Source organism: Pan troglodytes, chromosome 16, assembly GCF_028858775.2.
Source record: "Pan troglodytes isolate AG18354 chromosome 16, NHGRI_mPanTro3-v2.0_pri, whole genome shotgun sequence".
In the NCBI taxonomy this organism is placed as follows: Eukaryota; Metazoa; Chordata; class Mammalia; order Primates; family Hominidae; genus Pan; species Pan troglodytes.
In genome coordinates this window covers 82731477-82755443 of record NC_072414.2, presented here as the reverse complement: position 1 = coordinate 82755443, position 23967 = coordinate 82731477, and the positions used below count along the sequence as shown (strand labels likewise).

Below are 23967 nucleotides of genomic sequence, written 5' to 3'. Positions count from 1 at the left end.
TCGCTGTGTCGCCCAGGCGACACTTTGGGAGGCTGCGCTCTGGGCTCACTGCAACCTCCGCCTACCGAGTAGCTGGGATTACAGGTGCATGCCGCCACACTCTGCTCATTTTTTTTTTTTTTTTTGGTATTTTTATAGAGAAAGAGTTTTGCATGTTGCCCAGGCTGGTCTCAAACCCCTGACTTCAAGTGATCCACCTGCCTCAGCCTCCCAAAGCGCTGGGATTACAAGCTTGAGGCACCGCACCTGGCGAGTTTCTTATTGATTAGCTTCCTAGGCTTACCCTTTGTCCCTCCAGTAGGATTAAGAAGCAACTCAGTGGGCCCTGGTTGGGGAATCCACTGGATTCCTTCCATGGAGGTGGCTCTGCCACTGTGAAGCTCCGTTGCACACTCACCCACGCCCAGCTCACACCCATACTCACCCACTCAAGAGACTCCCACTCACAGCAGCCCTCCCTGCCCAAGGACAGGGCACACAGTGGAGTTCTACACACTTTTATTGGAGGGGCAGGCCTGATAGCAGGCTCACAGCTGGTGAGGCTGCTGATGTGTGCGCCCTTCCGGATGCCCCAGGATCCACAGGCTGTGTTGGGATGCACCTTCCCCATTCCCAGGTGACTACAGTAGTACAGAAAAAGGGCCCCTCTGAGTGAGGCTGCAGGCAGTGCTGGCCAAGCAGGGCTGTGTGACTGAACGTGGCCGCTGACTCAGAACAGAGGACATCCTAGGGCAGCAAGCGAGGATGGGCAAGAGTATTGGGCATGCCAGCCACCACCAGCCAAAGCTGCTTCCGTCCTTACTCTCCGTGCCACAATAGGTAGCGTGTGCATGAGCCTTGGGCCCAGGGACAACCCCCTCACTCTCCATCTTGGTTGGGTTGGATAAGCCCATATTCCACTGCTTTGTCCAGGCAGGCTGCAGCAGCCCTTGTGACAGGGCTGTGGTCACCCTTAGCTAGCACTGACAAGATCTCCATCATCTCACTCTCCATCAGGGTGCTGGCAATCTCCCTCGAGGCCTCCACCATGTTCAGCACCACCACAGCACCCCGGTGCTGCAGCTCCTGGTTGGAGCTCAGAAGCAGGGCCTGCAGGATCTCCAGCCAGTGTGTGGTCTGTGAGAAAAACAGGGTAGATATGACCCCTGGGCAACAGGCTCAACCTTGGCAAGGGACACACCCACACACCCTAGGACTGCCCCCTTCAGCTGCTGCTGGAAATTCCTGGTCCGTCCCTCCTCCCCCACCGAGAAGAGACACTGACCACTTGGGGAATGCGGCTGCAGAGCGTGGGCCGCATGGAGGTAAGCATGGCCAAGCCCCCGGCAGCTGCCCGCTGTAGCAGCTCATCATCCTCTCCACTGTACAGCACCAGCAGCTTCAGTCGGTCATTGCCCTGGGCTTCGAAGAGGTCCTGCACCTGTGGCCAGATGTGGGGAGTGGACCAAGTCAGTTGGGTGTAAAGCCCAGCCAGGGCACAGGTACCTCTGCATCCCCGCCTGTCATGAGCACCCAGACCAACCCTCACCTCCTTGCTCATGGCCAAGTTACACATGCACTCCGTGGCTGCCCGGCGGATCATCTCATGCTCCTCAAACATGTAGCCTTCTATCATGGGCACAGCCTTCTCCTTCAGGATCTTCTGCCTGCAGGGCCACAGGAGGAAGCAGCAGGGATACGGTTTGGATGTTTTCCCTTCTAACCCTCATGTTGAACTATAATCCCCCATGTTGGAGGTGGGGCCTGGTGGGAGGTGACTGGGTCATGGGATGGGTCCCTCATGGCTTGGTGCTATCCTCGTGATAGTAAGTTCTCGTGAGATCTGGTTATTTAAAAGTGTGTGGCATCTCGGCCGGGCGTGGAGGCTCACGCCTGTAATCCCAGCACTCTGGAAGGCCGAGGCAGGCAGATGACTTGAGGTCAAGAGTTCGAGACCAGCCTGGCCAACATGGTGAAACCTTGTCTCTACTAAAAAGACAAAAAAAAATCAGCTTGGCGTGCTGGTGCGCGCCTGTAGTCCCAGCTACTCAGGGAGGCTGAGGCAGGAGAAGCGATTGAACCCAGGAGGTGGAGGTTGCAGTGAGCCAAGATTGCACCACTGCACTCCAGCCTGGGCAACAGAGGGAGACTCCATTTCAAAAAAAAAAAAAAAGTGTGTGGCATCTCCCCCCACTGTCTCTTGCTCCTACTTTCACCATGTGATGTGCCTGCTCCTGCTTTGCCTTCTACTATGAGTAAAAGCTCTCTGAGGCCTCCCCAGAAGCTGAGCAAATGCCGATGCCATGCTTATACAGCCTGTAGAGCCAGGAAGCAATTAAATCTCTTTTCTTTATAAATTACCCAGTCTCAGGTATTCCTTTACAGCAATGCAAGAACAGACTAACACCGGCAGCATCATCAGAGTTTCTACATCTGCTCCACCCCTGCACCCACACCCTCATGCAATCAAGTCCTGGGCTGAGGATTTCCCTTGGCAATGTCCAAGGACCCTCTTGCACCAGGTATGAACTACAGTGCTTCTTAGCCTTCTAACCAGGCCTAGGAAATAGCATAGGATTGTGGAAAATGCTCAAAATTAGGATGTAGAAGACCAGGGTGGTCGTGATGGTGAGGCTAACACCTAACATTTGAGGGTTTTTGTTTCTGTGTTTTTTTGAGGCAGGATCTCACTCTGTCACCTAGGCTGGAGTAAAGTGGCATGATCACAGCTCACTGCTGTAGCCTTGACCCCCCCAGGCTCAAGTGATCCTCCTGCCTCAGCCTCTCGAGTAGCTGGGACTACAGGTGCACGCCACCACACCTTGCTAATTTTTTTTCCAACTGTTAAGTTCAGGGGTACATGTGCAGGATGTGCAGGTTTGTTACACAGGTAACCATGTGCCGTCCTGGTTTACTGCACAGATCATCCCATCACCCAGGTATTAAGCCCAGCATGCATTAGCTATTCTTCCTGATATTCTCTTTAATTTCTTTTTTAAATAGGGACGAGGTATTGCTACACTGCTTAGGCTGGCCTGAACTTCTGGGCTCCAGTGATCCTCCTGCCTCATCCTCCCAAATTGCCAGGATTACAGGTGTGAGCCACCACGCCCGGCCTCATTTGAGTATTTACCCTGACCAGGCACCTGGATCATCTTACTTAATTCTCACCATGGCCCTATACTAAAGGTGCAAGTGTGATCATCATCACTACTGTTTTGCAGAATAGGAAACGGGCTAAGTAATGAGTAATATGTTCAAAGTCACAGTTAGTAATAAAACTAAAACATGCTGGCCAGGTGCAGTGGCTCACGCCTGTAATCCCAGCACTTTGGGAGGCTGAGGTGGGCGGATCACGAGGTCAGGAAATCTAGACCAGCCTGACCAACATGGTAAAACGCCATCTCTACAAAAATTAGCCGGGCGCGGTGGCACGTGCCTATAATCCCAGCTGCTCAGGAGGCTGAGGCAGGAGAATCGCTTGAACCTGGGAGGCAGAGGTTGCGGTGAGCTGAGATCATGCCACTGCCCTCTAGGCTGGGTGACAGAGCAAGACTCCGTCTCAAAGAAAAAAAACAAAACTAAAATATACTGATATGGCACAATGCTAGGGGCCAGGTACCCATGTAGTAAGTACTTTTAGGTGTATTTTCTCATTTTATTCTCATCACTATGCCATGAGGTAGGTACTATAATCATCCCATTTCACAGAGGGAGAAACTGAGACAGAGCAGTTAAGTAACTTGCTTGAGGTTACCCATTTGCAATCAGGGAAGCGAGGCAGTCTGACTCTAGAGTCTGCCGTGCCGTGCTGCCTCTTGGCCTGTCTCCTCCTCTCTAATGATGCGGAGCAGTCACTGTGAGGCTCACAGAAGCCCATGACCAAGGAGTGTTTCCCAATGTGTAAACTGCTGTGGGGGATATTCCGAATCCCGATGCCTGGTCCAGGCCCCGCAATCCCAAGGGACCTTACCGGAGCCTCTCGCTGATCCCAGCCAGGTTTGTTAGGGCCATGAGCGCCTCGAAGTTCTGCAGGCCTGAGCAGTTGAGGTGCAACAGGGAGACGAGGGGCCGGACCACCTCATAGATCTGCAATGTGCACCCCACCTGTCAGGGGTACTTGCCGCAGCCCCCACAAGCCCCACCAACCCTGCAGGGAGAAGCCCACCCCCAAGAGAGTACTGCTGTCTCAGGCTGTCCTCCCTGCCCCAGGCCTTGACAAAGCTGAAACTTCCTGCTGGTCCCAAAGGGGAGCTACAGCCCAGCCCACAGGCCATCAGGGACAGAGGGAGTGGAAAGGCCGGGGCAGGAAGACACGTACCCGCTCGCCAGGGAAGGTCATCTCCGGGTTGGAGGTGATGGTGAGCTTGGCAAGGGCCTGGGCTGCCTTTGTCTGCCCCACGTCCGTGCCTTCCAGGGCCAGCGGGATCAGCGCCTGTAGGAACAAGCCCGTCACTGCTCAGGACATCCCTGGGAGTAAGACCCCGACCATCAGGCTCCCCAGCCCTGACTGTGCCACCCTCACCTTCCTCCCTCTCCCCAGGCTTGACTCCCTGTGCAGACCCTCTGCATCCAAACACTTCCTGAAACACCTAATAAGGGCTGGACATGGATTGTGCTGAGCACCAGGGCCATGGGGGTAAATGAGACAAAGGAACAGTAGAGCCTAGGACCTTCACAGGCACCAGTATGGAGGGGCCAAGGAGCTTGCCTGCTTCCGCGTCACTCTCTCAGCGGGACAGTGTTCCTCTGGCCATTAATGTTTTTCTGTTCCGCATCTAACAACCAGCTCTGGCGTGGCAGCTGCTGAGTCATGTTTTATAGGCTGATGGCTCAGCCATCAGGAAGGGGTGTGTAAACCAGCTTACCCTGCCGCCTCCCTGGGCAACCACAGTGCCTCGGTCCTCTACCTCTTCCACTAAAGCCAAGAAGACCCTGTGGGGAGAAGGCGGTGGTGGGCAGGCAGCTCTGGGACTCTGGCAGGCAGACGCTGCACTCCTAGGCTCAGCAAAGACGGCAGCCACGCAGGCAGCCCCCGTCGCTCTAAGAGGCCCACAGCACTGGAACCTGCACCCTCTGGAGCCACATCTGCAGCCCTGAGGCTCAGGAGTTGGGAAAGGTTGGCTCCTACCAAGGCTGGCTCACCTGGAGAGCAGCTCTCTGCAGGAACTGGTCAGCACAGGGCTCTCCGTCTTCACCATGCACACCATGGCCGACACCACACCCGCCACCAGCAGCTTCTTCACCCGAGCCCGCACGAAGCTTGGCTTGTCCTGGGGGAGGAGGCAGCTTAGGAGAGGGGCCTAGGCTGACTCACAGAGAAAGGGGGACCCTTCTCACAGCAGCAATTGAGGAACTGGGAAATAAAACAGCCAGACAAAAGGAAACAAACTGGCTTAAAAGGGAGGCTGTTGGCTGGGCACGGTGGCTCACACCTGTAATCCCAGCACTTTGGGAGGCTGAGGCAGGCGGATCACGAGGTCAGGAGATCGAGATCATCCTGGCTAACACGGTGAAACACTGTCTCCACTAAAAATACAAAAAATTAGCCAGGCATGGTGGCGGGCACCTGTAGTCCCAGCTACTCGGGAGGCTGAGGCAGGAGAATGGCATGAACCCGGGAGGCGGAGCTTGCAGTGAGCCGAGATCGCGTCACTGCACTCCAGCCTGGGAGACAGTGAGACTCCATCTCAAAAAAAAAAAAAAAAAAGGGAAGTCGTTGTTCTGCTGTGGATGCCCTGGGTTAGCTGTCCCCATGGTGGGGAACCCTCCAGCCCGTCTGGCGGCCCCTCACCTTGGGGTGCTGCTCGGGCACATGCTGCTTGGCATACTTGGCCAGCTCCACCATCTTGGGGTCGGGCTCCTCGTAGTCGTAGCTGTTGGTGCAGTTCACCAGCGCTGAGGCCACCGCAAAGAGCACTGACCTCTCCTCCGACTGCCAGGACACAGAGGAATTCACATGGGCATCCCGGGGCAGAGCAATACTCAGATAAATGCTGCCCAGGCCCAGGCCCCCAATTCCACCCTCAGCTGGGACCCTTGGGTACAGGATGAATTCAGGAAACTCCCAGGCCCCAGACTTTGGGAGCTTACAAACTTGACCTCCCCAGCTCCTCCAAGAAGAACATCCTTGCTAACACCACTGGTGCTGGCCAACATGCCCACACTACACAGAGCAGCCACTCAGCCACCAGCCCTCTTCCCTGGGGTCAAAAGACCCCATTGGCCAAGCCCTGCCGAGAAAGCCTGGTAAGGTCTAATCCTAGACAGTGTCCCCAGGCTGACGGCAGGAACCACAGAGCTACCCTGCTGAGCTGGAACAGAGCTTTCAGAGCAGCCGCATCCTCCACAAACTCTTCCTTCACGTCGGCATCAAAGGTCAGGTAAGCCAGGCCCTCCACTGCCCAGCGCCGAGTGCCTGCGTCGATCTGGTCATTGCACAGCCACCTGGGGACACGCAGGATAGTGGACGACCCTCAGGATTGGGGGTACGGAGGGGTACACCAAGGCCAAGGGGGAAAAACCAAGGGTTTGGGCATCCCCTCAATGTACAGAAGCAGTTCACATACCAGGATCCAGACTGCAGCCCCTGCCTGAGCCAGAGAGCAGGACAGGGAGGAGGCCCCAACCCCCACCCAGACCCTTGTGTCTTGAGATCTACCCCACAGGTGGGGAACCACAGCAAGGCCAGATAACTCACTTTCGACACTGCTTAGCCAGTTTGAGAGTGGAGCCTTCAGCAAACTGCTTCATGCTGAAGTCAGTCCCTCCAGCCGAACCGAGCTTACAGAGTCCCTGGAGGAAGAGGGCAAGACCAGTTGGCCTCTGGGGAAGGAGGCAGGAGCTGAGCTCCTCCACACCTGGCTTGGACTCCCTCCCTGGCACTCTGCCATGGCCCCCTGGAAGCTACACAGACAAATCAGCACCCTCTCCCTCCAGACCACCACCTAGAGCGTGTGGCAGCAAAATCAGCTGCTGGGGTGGCCGCATGACACAGCATCTGCAGACACTGATGCGCTGGCCACTGGACAGTCGTGGGCCCCACCCCTTCCCAGGCCACACTGAGAATGGCTCTGTTTCCTTCCATGTCACACAAAGAAGCCCTCTGCAGGTGGAGTTGAGAGGCATGTGGGGAGAGGACAGGTGCTTCAGCCACAGCCAAATCCTTATTGGATGGAGAAATCCAGGACTGAGTGCCCCAGGGAGGAAGACCAGCTTCCACAAGGTGCACAGCCACAACAGGCTCATGGAGGGCCAGGTAGTCCCCAAACCCCCAAACCACCAGCTCCCAGGAACACTGCATGACCCCTGCAGGCCCAGTCTTAAGCCCCATGGGGGGAGGAGCCATGCCGATGTCTCTCACCACAAGAAAGCCCAGAATCTCATTCATTCATTCATTTATTTTAGAGAGGGTCTTGCTGTGTTGCCTAGGCAGGAGTGCAGTGACATGCGTGACTCACCACAGCCTCAACCTCCTGAGCTCAAGTGATCCTCCTGCCTCAGCCTCCCAAGTAGCTGGACCTATACGCATGCACCACCAAGCCTGGCTAATTTTTTTGGCATTACAGTATTCCTTATTTTCATCTAGAGTGTGCTGGGGCCGCACCCTGCAACACCGGCTGGACCAGGACCCCTGCCTGGCTGCCTGCCTACCCACCCCAGGCCCACCGTCTCACCACTAGCGCCCGGATGCGGATGCTGTCCTTCTCGCTGCACTTATATAGGTCCTTCAGCAGCGAGACACCATTGGCAGTGATGAATGAGGCCCGCTTAGCCTTGCCAGCTGCGTGGATCAGAGCCTCCACGGCCACCAGCTGCTCCTCCTCCTGCTCAGAGGCACACAGAGCAATCACACTCTCCATAACACCGCTCAGCTCCAAGGCCCGGTTGCCAGCGTCACATGGGCCCTGCAGGAGGCAGGACACCGTCTGGATGGCCCGTAGCTTCCCGGCCAGCCCTTGGCCCTCAAACCAGCTCCTGAGGGGCACAGGGTGACAGCCGTCACACCAAGGCCAACATAAAGGGACTCTTCTTCCCTCCCTTCCCCTCCACTGGCCAGGCACCTGCACTACTTGGGCAGAAACAGCAGGAAAGCTGCCAATGGGAGGACTAGGACGTTTCCACCTGGACAATAATGGCTGATTTTCTTTATCGACTTTCACTCAAGCCTTCCCTGACATAGTATCTAATACAGGTTACTCCCATACCACCACTGATGTCCCTTCCCGGACTTAAGCTCTGAAATGATTCTGCTTATTTCATAATTTATCATCAGTTTTCTCCCCAACAGCTGTAAGCTCCTTTAATTTTTTTTTTCTTTTTCTTTTTTTTTGAGACAGAGTCTCACTCTGTCCCCAAGGCTGGAGTGCAATGGCGTGATCTCGGCTCACTGCAACCTCCACCTCCTGGATTCAAGCGATTCTCCTGCCTCAGCCTCCCAAGTAGCTGGGATTACAGGCACCCACCACCACGCCTGGCTAATTTTCTGTATTTTTAGTAGAGATGGGGTTTCACCATGTTGGCCAGGCTGGTCTCGAACTCCTGACCTAAGGTGATCACCCACCGGCCTCCACCTCCCAAAGTGCTGGGATTACAGGTGTAAGCCACCACACCTGGCCTATAATCTCCTTTAAGAACAAGGACTGTCGCCTGGGCGCGGTGGCTCACGCCTGTAATCCCAGCACTTTAGGAGGCCAAGGCGGGCAGATCACCTCAGGTGTGAGGTCAGGAGCTCGAGACCAGCCTGGCCAACATGGTGAAACCCCATCTCTACTAAAAATACAAAAATTAGCCAGGCATGTTGGTGGGCGCCTATTATCCCAGCTACTTGGGAAGCTGAGGCAGGAGAATTGCTTGAACCTGGGAGGGTGGAGGTTGCAATGAGCCAAGATCATACCATTGTACTCCAGCCTGGGCAACAAGAAGGAAACTCCAGCTCAAAAAAAAAAAAAAAAATCCCAGCACTTTGGGAAGCCAAGGCAGGCGGATCACCTGAGGTCGGGAGTTCGAGACCAGCCTGACCAATATGGAGAAACCCCGTCTCTACTAAAAATACAAAGTTAGCTGGGTGTGGTGGTGCATGCCTGTAATCCCAGCTGCTCAGGAGGCTGAAGCAGGAGAATCGCTTGAACCCTAGAGGCGGAGGTTGTGGTGACCCGAGATCGTGCCATTGCACTCCAGCCTGAGCAACAAGAGTGAAACTCCGTCTCAAGAAAAAAAAAAAAGGACTGTCATGTTTCATCTGTGTGGGAACAGAAGCGTAGGAAGTGTTTGGTAAACCCAGTACGTGCTTGATGGCATTTGTTGCATTATTGGAACATTGATTTGAGAAAGAACCTCCCTGGGGAGGCCACTTTGGAGCAGGAAGTGGGCCTTGGGGCCACTTTCCCTTCGTTCAGCCTCCAACAAGTCCTCCCCAAGATTACTGTTTCTGCTGGAAACCTTTCATTTCTGCCCCTCCTCAAGGAGTCAGAACTTTTTCGCTAGAATCCCTGGCAACGGGAGGTGAAACAGACTTCCTTACTTGATGTAGTTTTCACAAAGTCTGTGGAAATTCTCCCTCTCCGCATCACACTTGAGGTCATCAAAGAGCTTGCTGAGGAGAATAGAGGCGCTCATGCGGCTGTTTGCGGTCACTGCGAGCTCCCCAGGAGGGTCCTGTAGAGAGCCCCCCACTTCCAAAATCTTTTTCAGACCTGTAAAGACACCCCGTTTAGACAGTAGAACACTAGTTCCAACCCCTACAAGTAAAAGAAACAGGCTTCCTAGGAGATGTGGAGAAAAGCAAGACAAGAAGGCTACAGAGTTCTGACAACTGTGTCCAGGGCAGCCCGGAGAATCTGCTTAGCTGATCTGCTACCTAAGGGAGGCGGCTGTAGGATCGGGAAGGACCTCAGAAGTGAGGCCTGCATGCCAGCCCTGCCCCTGGGCCAAACGCTCTGGAGCTTTTGAGGTTCCTCATCTATAAAACTAAGGGGAAAAGAATATCCACACCTCATGGGACCACCGTGAACACGACACCCACACCTCGCGGGACCGCCGTGAACACGACACCCACGCCTCGCGGGACCGCCGTGAACACGACACCCACGCCTCGCGGGACCGCCGTGAACACGACACCCACGCCTCGCGGGACCATTGTGAAAGGCCCTGCTCATGCAAGGCCTTTGCAAAGCTTTTCTTATTTATCTTTTTTTTTTTTTTTTTAAGACAGAGTCTTGCCCTGTTGCCCAGGCTGGAGAGCAATGGCGCGATCTCGGCTCACTGCAGCCTCCGCCTCCTGAGTTCAAGTGATTCTCCTGCCTCAGCCTCCAGAATAGCTGGGATTACAGGTGCATGCCAGCATGCCTGGCTAATTTTTTGTATCTTTTAGTAGAGACGGGGTTTCACCATGTCGGCCAGGCTGGTCTCAAACTCCTGATCTTGTGGTCTGCCCACCTCGGCCTCCCAAAGTGCTGGGATTATAGGCGTGAGGCACCACGCCCAGCTCTTATTTATCTTTTAGGGGAAAAGAGAGATGAATTGATATATCTACCGTTATTTTTTCCTCTGAGTATAGAAGTAATACATGCTCACTCAAAAAAAAAAACAGGGCACAATGGCTCATGATGGTAATCCCAACACTTTGGGAGACCAAGGTGGGTGCATTGTTTGAGGTCAGGAGTTCGAGACCAGCCTGGCCAACATGGTGAGATTCTATCTCTACTAAAACTACAAGAATTAGCCAGGCATACTGATGCATGCCTGTAATCCCAGCTACTCGGGAGGCTAAAGCAGGAGAATTGCTTGAACCCGGGAAACGGAGGCTGCAGTGAGCTGAGATCGCGCCACCGCACTCCAGCCTGGGCGACAGAGTGAGACTCCGTCTCAAAAAAAAAAAAATACAGAAAGCTAATCCAGCCTCTCTGCTAACCTGCTTGCAGGCCCGCTCAATGTGCGTGTATCTGCACACACATATGATAGAAGAGTCTAACTTTGAGACCCCTAAGGGTAGCTCTTGTGTCTAGTAGGTGTTGTAAGAGCTGAATCCCATTGCTCTGGAAGATCTTCTCAGCTCCAGCATCCTCCTGGGCCACAGGACGCACTTCAGTGCAGACACATGGCTGGAGATAATCACAACTTTTCTCTCTCTTTTTTTTTTTTTTTTTTGAGACAGGGTCTCCCTCTGTTGCCCAGTCTGTAGTGCAGTGGTACAATCACAGCTCACTGAAGACTTGACTTCCCAGGGTTAAGTAATTCTCCCACCTCAGCCTCTGGAGTAGCTAGGACTGCCGATGCACACCACCATGCCCAGCTAATTTTTTTTTAATTTTTCATAGAGACAAGGTCTCGCTATGTTGCCCAGGCTGATCTCAGACTCCCGGCTTCAAGTGACCCCCTGCCTCTCAAAGTGTGTCATCCACCATGCCTGGCGCCACTCACAACTTTTCTTATTACTCCTAAGGATAAACAAACTTCAGCTGCTGAAGCAAGTTTTTGTGAACTATATCACCTACCTTGGTCAATGACCCAGAGGGTGAGGCTGTTGTTGGGGTCCTTGAGAGACTTCCGGGGCACCGCTTTAATCAGGAGGGTCAGGGCATTGTCTCGGCCTTGGCCAGAGACCCCCACCTCTGTCAGCAGATCTAAGAGGTTACTGATGAGGACCTTCAGCTCCCGGGCAGGATCTGGCAACAACAAGAAGACATCAGTGGGCTCCACAGCAGCCCAGCCCAGTTTGACCCTTCAACTTCTCCAACAAACCAGGGAGACACAGGGAAGGGGGGATCCGCATCCCAGGCTCCAGACTGAGCTCCAGCTTTGTCCTGAGGCACCTTGGTTGCTGAGAATCTAGAGTAAAATAATGTCACCAAACCGTATTCCAAACGACCTGCAGCTGCAAGTCTGGTCCCCAAAAAACTGGCCTGGCTGGCTCAGCCCCATCCCTTCCATGACAGTAACGTCCAAAAGACCCCAGACCTGCTTCCACTCACCCACAATGATGGCACCTTCTTTGCCTCGGAAGCCTTTTTTGACACCTTCCTTGAGGGCATCAAACATAACCTGCAGCAGGTGGCAGGCAGCCAGGGACACAGCCTGGCTTTCCACGCCCAGGATGGAGACTACTCGCCGAGTTCCCAGTATGCTCAGGGTTGCCACTGTCTGGGGTGGGAGAGGTAAACAGAAGGAAGCTTCCAGTTGTTGAAGGGCAGCCACAGAGTTGTTGTGAGTTAGAGGATACGGCCAGAAGGAGAGAATTGGGTGGAAGGCCCAGCTCCAAGTGAAAACAACACAGAATGGATGGCATGAGCCAGGGTAATGGCAGGATAATTTTGTTAGAAAGATTTCCTAAAGGAAACATTACACGGCAATGCCCTACTACCTCTCCTTGGTGCCAGGGAAGACATAGTATGCTGCAGCCCTGGGAGCAGCTGCTTTAGCTCATGTCTCCCCAAGAAAAAGACCTATAGCTAGACGAAGCTACCTGACCACCAGGCTTAATGCTCTAGTTCTTCCCCAGTCTAAACCCTGAGGTTCTTTCCACACCCTGGGGATGTGGACGTAACGTACACGGAATGGGCCCGTGAGACCTCTCCGCCCAGTTTCTTTCTTTTTTCTTTTTTTTTTTTTTTTTGAGACGGAGTCTTGCTCTGTCACCCAGGCTGGAGTGCAGTAGCGCGATCTGGGCTCACTGCAAGCTCCACCTCCTGGGTTCACGCCATTTCCCTGCTTCAGCCTCCTGAGTAACTGGGATTACAGGCGCCCGCCACCGCGCCAGGCTAATTTTTTGTATTTTTAGTAGAGACGGGGTTTCACCGTGTTAGCCAGGATTGTCTCGATCTCCTGACCTCGTGATCTGCCCGCCTCGGCCTTCCAAAGTGCTGGGATTACAGGCATGAGCCACCGCGCCGGGCCCTCTCCACCCCGTTTCTAAGCTGGAGAACCCTAGAAGGCCTGCTTGGTCCACTGAGCCCAAATCCTGACTGCTTCCACTTAGCAGCTAAGTGTCCTTGGCCAAGACTGTGAACTGGAATGGACTGGAAGGCAGGAGGGAACAGAATGCATATGCTTTTAACAGTCTTAGCCTTGGGAGACCCAGAATGCAGCCCAAGCTTAGCCTAAAGAGATTTCATTGACTATTTCACAGTTTCACCCCTATCTAGGAATTGTGGGCTCCTCTAAAAGCAACTAAGGGTCTAGTCTTTGGTCCCCTCTCCCCTGGAGCAAGCCAGCTCAGGTAAGAGCTGGGGGCATGGACTTCACCACACTGGCCCAGGAGCAGGACTGTTATTGCTGCACTGTCCATGCTGGGCCACCACCATCCACGCTGAGAATCATGTCGGGATCAAGCCCTACGTGTCCGGTCACTGTCTCGATGGTAGATGCTGTGGTGGCCAGGCACATTCTGGGCAATGAGCTTGCTTGTGCCATATGGACATTGAAGGAGTCAGTGACCAATGTGTTTTTGTGAGTTGGCTGCAGGAAAGCTGGGGCTCACACTTGTAAGCCCCCTACAAAGCAAGTGCTTGGGGTACCCCAAGGCTGTTTTTGCTCTTTCTACCCCACTTCATCCTAATTTATGTTGGTCTTTTTCACGCCATTTTTATTTTTTCTCTCTTGTTACATGTATCTCCTTGTACTCTGCCTTTTCTTTTTTTGTCGTTTTGTTTTGTTTTGTTTCTGAGATAGTCTCGCTCTGTCACCCAGCCTGGAGTGCAGTGGCGCGATCTCAGCTCACTACAACCTCCACCTCCTGGGTTCAAGCAAGTCTCGTGCCTCAGCCTCCTGAGGAGCTGGGATTACAGGCGCGCACTACCATGCCCGGCTAATTTTTTTTTATTTTTAGTAGAGACAGGGTTTCGCCTTGTTGGCCAGGCTGGTCTTGAACTCCTGACCTCAAGTGATCCACCTGCCTCAGCCCCACAAAGTGCTGGGATTACAGGTGTGAGGCACCATGACCTACCTAAGTTCTTTTTAGAATAAGGTAAGGGTAGAGGGTGGAAGAGTGGATGGACGGATGGACGGGCAGATGGGCAGATGGACAGATGGGTGGATGGAGGAACGGATGGACAGACAGACAAAGGGACTGAAGCTGTAACCAGCCTCTCCACTCCACCTACCCGTGACTGATGCTCAGAGCAAATGCCAACCAGCGTACGCAGAGCCGCCAGCATGAGGTCAGTCTCTCCCGTGTCCAGTAAACATTGCAAGAGCTGAACCCCATTACTCCGGAAGATCTTCTCTGCTCCAGCATCCTCCCTGGCCAGCACCACCAGGTTCTGAGAAGCCTGCGTCAAAGGAAGTACATTATAATGTTGATACTGCACATGGCATAGGATGCAGCACTGGTGAGCAGGGGCCCCGAGCCCCGGACCTCTCTGCTTCCACTTCACAGCTGAGTGACCATGGCCAAAAAATAACTTCTTTGAAGTTTAGCTTCCTCTGTAAATAGAGGGAAGAGCCTTCTCTCGGGATTGATGGTTAGAGCAAATGAGTCCCCAGCAGAGCCTGAGGGGCTGGGACAGTGCCTCAGTTACCTCTGTACACCCAGTTCCTGGCACAGGGCCTGGCCAACAAGGTACTCTGTGAACACTGGTTCTCTTTCCTTGGTTCACGCTAAAGCCCCAGACCCTCAGAGCTCCCATCCAGGCCCCATGAGCCCAGCTGCACGATTGGAGGAGCGGCAGAGCAAGGCAGCAGTGGCTTCGGGGGCCTACATGGGTGAAGGGTGCTATGGATGGGTGGCTCTAGTGGGAGCTCACTCACTGACTCAGCCCGGGGCCTATACCTTTTGCTTTTTCTCAGTGCCCTTCTCTTCTGGGTCCAACAGTATCTGAAACATCTGTTCCACTTTGGCATCCGTCGAGGACATGTATCGCACCTAGACAAACCAACAAAGCATGGAAGAAATCACGGCTCTTGGCCAGAGACATCACACTCCCTATTCATTTGTCTCCAGCTCCTCATTCTGGGAGGCACAGTAAAGATGTCCAGGTTCAGGGCTAGCACCTAGCTACCCTGGGCAGGAAGAGACTTGCCTGGCAGTGCCTCCTAAATTTCCCGCACCTGTTTTTCTTTCTGAGCTATTTCCTGCTTGGGCAGCAGGGGCTGCGCCGATGCTGTAGTGCCTTTTCGGAGGGGAGGTATCCTGTCAGCTACGAGACAACCCACTCCCAGTGGTGCCATCTACATTGTGGCAGCGTGAATGGGCTTCCCATGGCACTGAACTCAGCATTTATACCTCCTGCCAGGGAGCTGGCAGATCGTGAGGTAGTTGCTAACACTTCCTTTAGCTCCAGAATTCTCTTTTCACTGTTTTAAAAATAATCTGAGCTGGGCGCAGTGGCTCCCGCCTGTAATCCCAAAACTTTAGGAGGCCAAGGCAGGTGGATCACCTGAGGTCAGGAATTCAAGACTAGCCTGGCCAACAAGGTGAAACCCCATCTCTACTAAAAATACAAAAAATTAGCCGGGCGTGGTGGCAGACGCCGGTAATCCCAGCTACTCGGGAGTCTGAGGCAGGAGAATCACTTGAACCCAAGATGCGGAAGTTGCAGTGAGCCGAGATCACGCCACTGCACTCTAACCTGGGCAATAACTGTGAAACTCTGTCTCAAAAAAATAAATAAATAAAATCTGAAGCCAGGCACGGTGGCTCACACCTGTAATCCCAACACTTTGGGAGGCCGAGGTGGGCAGATCACCTGAGGTCAGGAGTTTGAGACCAGCCTGGCCAACATGGTGAAACCCCGTCTCTACTAAAAATATAAAAATTAGCCAGGTGTGGTGGCGGGTGCCTGTAATCCCAGCTACTTGGGAGGCTGAAGCAGGAGAATCGCTTGAATCTGGGAGGTGGAGGTTGCAGTCAGCAGAGACCCACTGCACTCCAGCCTGGGTGACAGGATAAGACTGTCTCAAAACAAACAAATAAATAAATAAATAAATAATCTGAATGGGGAAGATCATCCTAGGCCTACTCCCCCACCCCCCAGAGTCCTGGGCATAGATGGTGGCACAAGCCTAGCATGTGGACCACCCGCCTTCCTCTCTTGCATCCATGGCAGCCATGACTAACCAGTCATGGCACGTTCCCCTGCTTGGCTCAGGCAATCTGCTTCCTAATTCTTCTCAACATAGGACTCTGGGCAGCCACTGCCAATCAGAGTTGGCATTGAGAGAGGAAACCTATTTGCTTTCCCAGGCTTCAACATTTCAGTGAGGTGTCTGCCATCATGTTATCTGCTTCCACTGTGTCAGCATTTTAACGTCAAATTATCTGGCGAATTTGAGCTTGGTTGTAGCTCATAATGGTCTTTAGATTCTTTTCTCCTAATTTAAAAATATACGTATTTTACACAATTTCTCTTTATTAAAAAAATATGAACAGGTGATGCAGTCTCCTTTGGAAAGCCCTCTCAATCCCATTCCTTTCCCCAGGGGTCACAGTGTTATCATTTTGATGTATATCTTTTAAAATATTTTCCTGAAAAAATAAAGAAACAAAAATGCATATTTGGCCCTGTGCCATGGCTCACGCCTGTTATCCCAGCCAGTTGGGAGGCTGAGGTGAGTAGATCCCTTGAGCCTAGGAGTTCAAGACCAGCCACCTGGGCAACATAGTAAAACCCTGTCTCTACAAAAAATATAAAAATTAGGTGAGCGTGGTGACATGCATTTGTCCCAGCTACTTGGGAGGCTGAAGTGGGAGGACTGCTTGAGCCCGGGAGGAAGAGATTATACTCCAGCATGGGTGACAGAGTGAGACCCCGTCTCAAAATACATAAATAAATAAAAATAAATTTAAAAAATGAAATATTTTCGGCTGGGTGCAGTGGCTCACACATGTAATCCCAGCACTTTGGGAAGCCGAGGCAGGCAGATCACAAGGTCAGGAGCTCCAGACCATCCTGGCCAACACAGTGAAACCGCATCTCTACTAAAAATACAAAAAATTAGCCGGGCGTGGTGGCAGGCCCCTGTAGTCCCAGCTACCTGGGGGACCGAGGCAGGAGAATCACTTGAACCTGGGAGGCGGAGGTTGCAGTGAGCCAAGATCGCACCACTGCACTCCAGTCTGGGCGACAGAGCAAGACTCCGTTTCAAAAAATAAATAAATTAATTAATTTAATTAAATATTTTCTGGCCAGGTGTGGTGCCTCGCACCTGTAATCCCAGCACTTTGGGAGGCCAAGGCGGGTGGATCATGAGGTCAGGAGATCAAGACCATCCTGGCTAACACGGTGAAACCCCATCTCTACTAAAAATACAAAAAAATTAGCCGGGCGTGGCAGCGGGTGCCTGTAGTCCCAGCTGCTGGGGAGGCTGAGGCAGGAGAATGGCGTGAACCCCGAAGGAGGAGCTTGCAGTGAGCTGAGATTGCACCACTGCACTCCAGCCTGGGTGACAGAGCAAGACTCCGTCTCAAAAAAAAAAAAAAAAAAAATTAAATATTTTCCTTTGCATTTACATACCCAAGTGTACCCACAGAAAAAATATAGCATTGTTTTGCTATGTAGGGGATCATTAACATAAATGATATTATACTATATGTGTTATTGTATATTTTTCTTCTTTTCTTTTTTGAAAGAGACAGGGCCTCACTCTGTCAGCCAGGCTGGAGTGCAGTGGCACGATCATAGCTCACTGTAACTGCAAAATCCAGGGCTCAAAGGACTCTCCTGCCTCAGCCTCACAGGTAGCTGGGACTACAAGGGTGTGCCACCACACCCAGCTAACTTTTTAGGTTTTGGTAGCAACAGGGTCTCACTATGTTGCCCAGGTTTGTCTCAAACTCCTGGCCTCCAGTGATCATCCCATCTTGGCCTCCAAAAGCACTGGGATTACAGGCATGAACCACCATGCCCTGCCTATTTTGCTTTGTTCATTCAACAAGTGTCCCAGAGCTTCCCATTTCAATATGTGTGTATCTACCTATTCTCAGTAACTATATAAGAGTCTGTAGTAAGGACATTACCCATTTATTCAGCCATTCCTCTATGGCTGGGCATTTAGGCAAGTTCCAAGTTTTTCTTACTACAAAAAAGGCTGAAATAAACATACACATGTCTACTTGTGCACATGGACAAGGTTTCTCTGAGAGAAACAGCAAGAAGTAAACATATGGGATCACAAGATACGCTCATTTCAAATTTAATAGATATGCTAAAGTACTCTCCAAAAGAGCTGTACCGATTTATACCCCTCCAGCAGTCATCAGAGAGCCCTTGGCCCCCAGCCTCACCACTGATGTGTCTGCCTCTCTCCTTCTCGAAAAGTGTACAAACTTTTAAATATCTGCCAGAGAGACCTCCAAATCAACAGTAATGTGCTGTCATCTTAATTTGCTTTTCCCTGGCCACAGGCAAGGTTCACTTGCCACCGGGATCTCGTCTGGAGAACTGTGTCTACACCCCTGGCCCAGACCCCTTCACCACCAGTCAATGCTTCCACCTCTCTGGGTCACTCACATACCTTCTCCTGAATCTGGCCCCCGATGTTCCGCAAGGCCTCCTGGAAAACTTTGTTCTTGGGCTCCAAGCTCACACATCTCTGCAGGTCAAGGACAGCCTGGTCCAGGCGGCCCAGCTTCTCTAGGGCTTGGCTCCGCCGGTAGAGTGCTTTGACATCCCCACCATCCTTTTCAATGGCTGAGCACAAACAGGAGCGCTGTCAGCACCCATGAGGCCACTGTCTCCAGGCAAGAGCAGTAGGGAAAGATCTCGAGGAAAGGCCAGAAGAAGGTGGGGGGGACGAATGTGGGGCTCGGTGCTTCAGCCTCAGAAAAGGTGAGGGTAGCTGCAGAAAAGGAAAGGCCCGAGGCAGTGGGAAAGAAAGAAGGCAGATGTGTCTCTGGGGCCAAAGGAGGAGAATGTGACGGTGCAGCGGTCCCAGAGTCCTTGCCCACCACAGAAGCCCTACAGCTCCACACCAGGGCCCACCATTCCCCTACCTTTGGATGCCTCTGTTTCTGCTTTGTCGTAATCTTCCTGTAAGAGAAAGACAGGAGCCTGAAGGAATGGTCATCTCCCTCTCGGGGCACTAACCAGGCAGCAGGGGTACTCTCGCTCTCCAGGGTCACCCGATCCCCCACCACCCTGAGGTGCAAAAGACATCTGGCAAGCGGGGATGGCCTGGGAGCGTGAATGTCCAGCTGGGGCCCAAGCATCAGCTTAGATGGGCGAACCGGGGCCCGGGCGGGCGAGGGGAAGAGCGCCAGGCTCCCTCACCAGCTTGAGGTGGCAGGCGGCCCGGTTCCGGTGCAGAATGGCCTGGTCCTGGGGCGTCGCGTCCAGACCCAGGGCCTGAGTGTAGGCCGCCAGAGCGCCCCCGTAGTCTCCACATTTGAACAGCTCATTGCCCTCCTTCCGCAGCTGCTCTACTGAGCTGGCCTGTAGAGAGAAAGGGGGCGGAAACGTCGGAGGGGGTTCGGGGCAGAGCCCGGGAGCTAAGGGGAGAGGAGAGGAGGGATCGGGGCGAGCCTCATGGATGGGGAGAAGGAGGCCAGGGATGGTCAGGGCGGGTGCGAAGGGGTGATGGCGCGGGGGTTGGGTACGCACCCCGGGGGTGGCCGGCCGGGGCTCGGGGGTCCCTGGACCACTCACAGTCATCGCGGAGAGGTTGTCTCGTGCCCGCGCAGGCGCAGTCTCTGGGGCGGGGCGAGTCTGGGTTCAGGACGCCACCGGCAGCTGCCCCGCCCCACTCTTGCGTCGGAGGTGGGGTTAGAGAGGGGCAGGGCTAAGGAGGGAGCGCGCCCGGGCAGGGGCGGGGCGCTTGGCTCCGGATCGCAGGTGCAGGCAAGCTCCGGGCGCGCCTAAGCTGTCCCCGCAGAGACCTGCAGGGAGCTCGCGGCGGAGGACCCAGAGGGAGGCCTGCGGTGGCTCCAGCCCCGACTCCGGCCCCGACCGCAGCAGAAGTGCACGAGGTCTACGGTCATCAGGGTCACAACCAGTAGGTTGTAGAGGCCCAGCACTAGGAGCGGGCCTAGGCCCCTGCGGGAGAGAAAAAGTATCTGGATCCCGGCCCCGACCGCGCTCTCGCTGCTGCGTTCTGTGGGGGGTACAGAATCCCTGGGAGTCCGGAGAAAGCTCAGGACGCCCTCCCCAAATAAGTGTAGTCTTACATACACACATTTGCATACGAATTTAGGAGCTCATCCTAGAGCCACCCATGGGCAGATTCAGGATGGCTCCCCATTACCAGCTTGCACAGCCCCCTGAACTTCTCCTTTGTAATTGTAATCATGATCTACATGATTTTCTGTTGCGGTCTGTCCCTTCACTAGTCTGTAAGTTACAAGCCTCCCACCCCATAATTTAGGAACAGAGCCCCAGATACTGGAACACCCTGTCGATGTTCCAGTGGCTCCGGGGTTGGAGATCTCACCTGAGGATGGGCGGGGGCGGAAGGGCGGACAGATTGACTTGGTACAGGGCCTCAAATTCAGCCCGGGTGCAGCAGGAGCCCCCTGCCGCCTGCAGGTGGCAGCAGTAGGCTTCCTCTGGAGAATCAGAGAGAGGAGGGCAAAAGAAACCAGGGTAGTGACGGCCATGGACATCCCGGGTGGTCTGGCACAAGTGAGGGTGGTGGACCAGAGCTGAAGAGAGAGGTGGGGGTGCTAGAGACAAGCAGGAGGGGTCTTTCCACAGCTCACTCCACCCCTACTGGAGAGTAAAAGAGATCAACCCCTACCAGAAGAAAAGACGCCCTTCCACCCATCCCCATCAGTTCCAGTTCCCAGGAATAGCCCATAGCACCAGAGGCAGGTGGGCCACAGGGGTAAGTGCTGTACCTGAGAGAGAGGTTGGCTGGACAAGGGTCACCCAGCTGAAGAGCAGCAGTAGCCCCACAGATAGGCCTGTCAGCAAGGGGCCTGACCTTCTCTGGATGCCCATGAGAGTTCACCACCACCTCTGTCCTGGTCCTGGGAACCTCAACATCTTTCTTTCTAGGCCAGGACTGCAGACAATAAGGAAATAAAAGTCAAAGCCCCAAGGCCCTTGGGCACCATTAATACGAGGCTGAAGCTTCTCTATCACAGGCTTTTAGAGAGAGATGACAGGGACTGGGTTTCTATCTCCTGTTGGAAAACGTGGGGCCTGCATTGCCAAACTGCTGAAGGAGAGAAGGCTCAAAGGACTAGAGGACAGAATGAGGGACGAGAGAGCAGCTGAGCCATTAGTATGAAGAACAAACAAGCATTTACAGCCAAATATGTTTCTACCCATTCTCCAACTTCCAGGCTGCCATGGAAGCTCTGGGAATTCTGACCCTCCTATTTCAGGTCCCAGAGACCTCAGTTCCAGCATGTGGGGCTTCCCTCCCTAACCTCTGCTACATGGCAACCACCAAGACTAGCTGAAAACCAAGGGTGACTCCTTTCATTAGCCTTTCCCCTGAGCCTTATCTGCCCCAGCTACCAGCCAGAACACAAAAGCTACCTGTCTGATTAGAGTATACTTAGCTAATAGGGAACCCCCTCTCACAGAGAAGTTCTATGGGGATCACCAGGTCTCTCTTACCCCTCAGCTGCCCTAAGGCAGGGAATTTCTCCAGAAGGCCACCAGCCAGCAGAATTAAGTGTTATTCCAGTGCCTACCCAGGCCTGACAACATCATGCTCCCAGGACAGCAATGACAACACTCATCACCCCAGGGGCCCACAGAAGATGCCTAGAGACTGAAATAGGAGCTCTCATAGCATAAGAAGACAAGGCAAATTTCATCTGCAACACTGAGGACAAAGGCAGTTCCTGCAGAAACGTCACAGCTACCTGGGAGCCTAAGTCTGAAGCAATTAGGCAGGGCTCCCAGTGAAGGCTCTGATTTTTCAGGTCAGGCCCTAGGGTCTCCTGGGGGGTCCAAAGGTAGACTCCCCTGCCCACAGAACCTGGCCCATCCCTACAGGGAGAACTATTTTTAGAACACTTGGAGAATTTTCAGAGCTTTTACAGGTTGAAGATTGTTCTTGGGGGGAGCTTCTGGGAGAAGCTGTCTCTGACTCTGAGGGTATGGGGATTGTCCTTTCTTCCCGCTCCCATAGTCCCCTGAGCCTTGGCCACCCTGGATTCAGAGCACTGTGAGGCCACTGCCTTATTTCTTCTCTGTCTTCCTCTTTTCCACAGACTGTGGGCTCCCAAAGAGCCAGGCTTATGTTCTTCTTGCACCCCCAACAGAGCACACTGAGCTGGGGGCTGCGATGCTGAAGGCAGCTGTCCACATCACTTGCTCTCTGCGCGGGCCGGTCAGCTCCAGAGGAATTCATCTGGGGCAGGCCCAACTCGGCCCGCTGAATTAGCCTCCACGATCCCCGGGCCTCCCCGGCGCCAGGGGGCGCTGTAAACGTTCCGTCCCGGCCCCTGCGGCCGCAGTCGTCGGCCCCATCCGCGCGATGGGCTCTGAGGCGGCGCAGCTGCTGGAGGCTGCCGACTTCGCGGCTCGCAAGCACCGGCAGCAGCGGCGGAAGGACCCCGAAGGGACCCCCTACATCAACCACCCCATCGGTGGGCGCGTCGGCCGCGGAGCGCCGGCTGCGGCACCTGGGTGGTGGGGACTGGGAAGGAAACGTGGGGGGCGTGCACCTCATTGAGCACCTGTTTTGTCCCAAGTTTAGTGCGATATACCGTTTAAGCCTCATAACAATTGGAACGGTAGGCATGATCGTTCCCTTTGTCGGTTGCCTCCCAGAGGGTAAGGTACTTGACCAAGGTCACCCAGCTAGTCAGAGTCCACAAGGGGCCACATCTGGCTCTCCAAAACCCACAACACACCGCCTTGGGACTACCTCCGACCTGACTTCCTGCTTTGCCCCTCCCCGTCAGGTGTGGCACGGATCCTGACCCACGAGGCGGGAATCACTGACATTGTGGTGTTACAGGTAACTTTCCCCCTTCTCCGCCAGGAGCCTGGGATGGGGATTAGGGGCCCCATTCAGCAATGGGCAACCCTTGGCTGACATCTCAGGGCTGAGTGGGAACTTGTCCCCAGGTGGCCCTGCTCCATGACACGGTGGAGGACACAGACACCACCCTGGATGAGGTGGAGCTACACTTTGGGGCACAAGTGCGGCGCCTGGTGGAGGAGGTAACAGATGACAAGACTCTGCCCAAGCTGGAGAGAAAGAGGCTGCAGGTGGAGCAAGCGCCCCACAGTAGCCCCGGGGCCAAACTGGTGAAGCTGGCAGACAAGCTGTACAATCTGAGGGACCTGAATCGCTGCACCCCAGAGGGTACGCTTTCGTATGGGCTGTGAGGGAAAAGGGAGGGGGATGCCGCCTTCTGAAGACACATGTTGGTCAGTTCCCCTGAAAAACCCTGGGCATTCTTAATTCCCAAATTAATCCTACTGGACCACTCTTTGATCTTCTTTCATACAGTAAAAATACAATAGCTGGGCCAAGGGGAAGTTTTCAGGACAGCTCATTCCATCAGGAACTCATGGCCTTGAACCAAGCTTGCCAGGAAGTGGGGAAAAGGCAGTGCTTTCCTTGACATCACGCTAGCAAGTTTCTGTCGACTCTTATGCAGGATGGTCAGAACATCGAGTCCAGGAATACTTCGAGTGGGCAGCGCAGGTGGTGAAGGGGCTTCAGGGAACAAACCGGCAACTGGAAGAGGCTCTAAAGCATCTGTTCAAGGAGCGGGGGCTGACACTCTGATCAGTGCTTGAAGCTATCCAGAGGCACAACTCCAGCCTCGTTCAGGCCGGACAGGATTCATACGCCATCTTTTCTGTGTCTCCTGAGCTCCCTCCATCCTTCCCAGATATTAGAGGCCAAAAAAAGACTTGCATTTTTTCTCAATCTGAAGGTCTCCTGCTAACTAAGCTGAGCCCCGCGTGGTGGGAATCAGATGTACCCATCCATTTCTGATGCACTCACCGCCTCTCCCCAAGTCTTGGGTCTGTTTGCTATTTTGCATGGTGGGATCTCTGGCCCCTCAGGGACTTGAGATTATATAAGTACTAGTTCCTAACACGTTCTGGAAAATAAAAATATCTCTGGGTTAAGGTTTAA

The 23967-nt window shown here is 53.7% G+C and overlaps 2 protein-coding genes across 5 annotated transcripts; one reads left to right on the top strand and one right to left on the bottom strand.

Annotated features, from left to right (window-relative positions):
• Positions 1 to 481: 481 nt before the first annotated feature.
• UNC45A (unc-45 myosin chaperone A) lies at positions 482 to 19807 on the bottom strand. Of its 2 annotated transcripts, none has more exons than XM_016927441.4 (20): positions 19560 to 19807; positions 19185 to 19346; positions 18908 to 18944; positions 18430 to 18605; positions 14747 to 14839; positions 14079 to 14246; positions 11952 to 12120; positions 11475 to 11645; positions 9503 to 9674; positions 7656 to 7956; positions 6680 to 6774; positions 6285 to 6426; positions 5774 to 5914; positions 5125 to 5252; positions 4848 to 4914; positions 4301 to 4414; positions 3953 to 4068; positions 1529 to 1646; positions 1265 to 1420; positions 482 to 1116 (listed from the first exon to the last, which is right to left on the bottom strand). In XM_016927441.4, the coding sequence occupies exons 1-20, from the start codon at positions 19563 to 19565 to the stop codon at positions 859 to 861; spliced, it is 2790 nt and encodes a 929-aa protein (XP_016782930.1). In that variant the 5' UTR covers positions 19566 to 19807; the 3' UTR covers positions 482 to 858. The 2 variants fall into 2 exon arrangements, with proteins under 2 accessions (XP_016782930.1, XP_016782928.1); XM_016927439.4 differs by having other exon boundaries at positions 19515 to 19741.
• On the top strand, positions 19742 to 23967 carry HDDC3 (HD domain containing 3). Of its 3 annotated transcripts, XM_016927457.2 has the most exons (6): positions 19827 to 19905; positions 20604 to 20733; positions 22079 to 22456; positions 22775 to 22830; positions 22941 to 23181; positions 23480 to 23967. In XM_016927457.2, the coding sequence occupies exons 3-6, from the start codon at positions 22345 to 22347 to the stop codon at positions 23608 to 23610; spliced, it is 540 nt and encodes a 179-aa protein (XP_016782946.2). In that variant the 5' UTR covers positions 19827 to 19905; positions 20604 to 20733; positions 22079 to 22344; the 3' UTR covers positions 23611 to 23967. The 3 variants fall into 3 exon arrangements, with proteins under 3 accessions (XP_063651495.1, XP_016782946.2, XP_001170024.2); XM_063795425.1 differs by lacking the exon at positions 20604 to 20733 and having other exon boundaries at positions 19742 to 19905; positions 22130 to 22456; XM_001170024.5 differs by lacking the exons at positions 19827 to 19905; positions 20604 to 20733 and having other exon boundaries at positions 22130 to 22456; positions 23329 to 23967.

Excerpts from the sequence above, each read along its gene's own strand:
- UNC45A (XM_016927439.4), bottom strand. The coding sequence starts at position 19,565 with ATGACTGTGAGTGGTCCAGGGACCCCCGAGCCCCGGCCGGCCACCCCC. Across the intron at positions 14,840-18,429 it reads GGGGCCAGATTCAGGAGAAG|GTGCGATACATGTCCTCGAC; the intron begins GTATGTGAGTGA and ends TGGTTTGTCTAG. Across the intron at positions 4,069-4,300 it reads TGACCTTCCCTGGCGAGCGG|ATCTATGAGGTGGTCCGGCC; the intron begins GTACGTGTCTTC and ends TGCACATTGCAG.
- HDDC3 (XM_063795425.1), top strand. The coding sequence starts at position 22,345 with ATGGGCTCTGAGGCGGCGCAGCTGCTGGAGGCTGCCGACTTCGCGGCT. Across the intron at positions 22,457-22,774 it reads CTACATCAACCACCCCATCG|GTGTGGCACGGATCCTGACC; the intron begins GTGGGCGCGTCG and ends CCTCCCCGTCAG. Across the intron at positions 23,182-23,479 it reads GAATCGCTGCACCCCAGAGG|GATGGTCAGAACATCGAGTC; the intron begins GTACGCTTTCGT and ends ACTCTTATGCAG.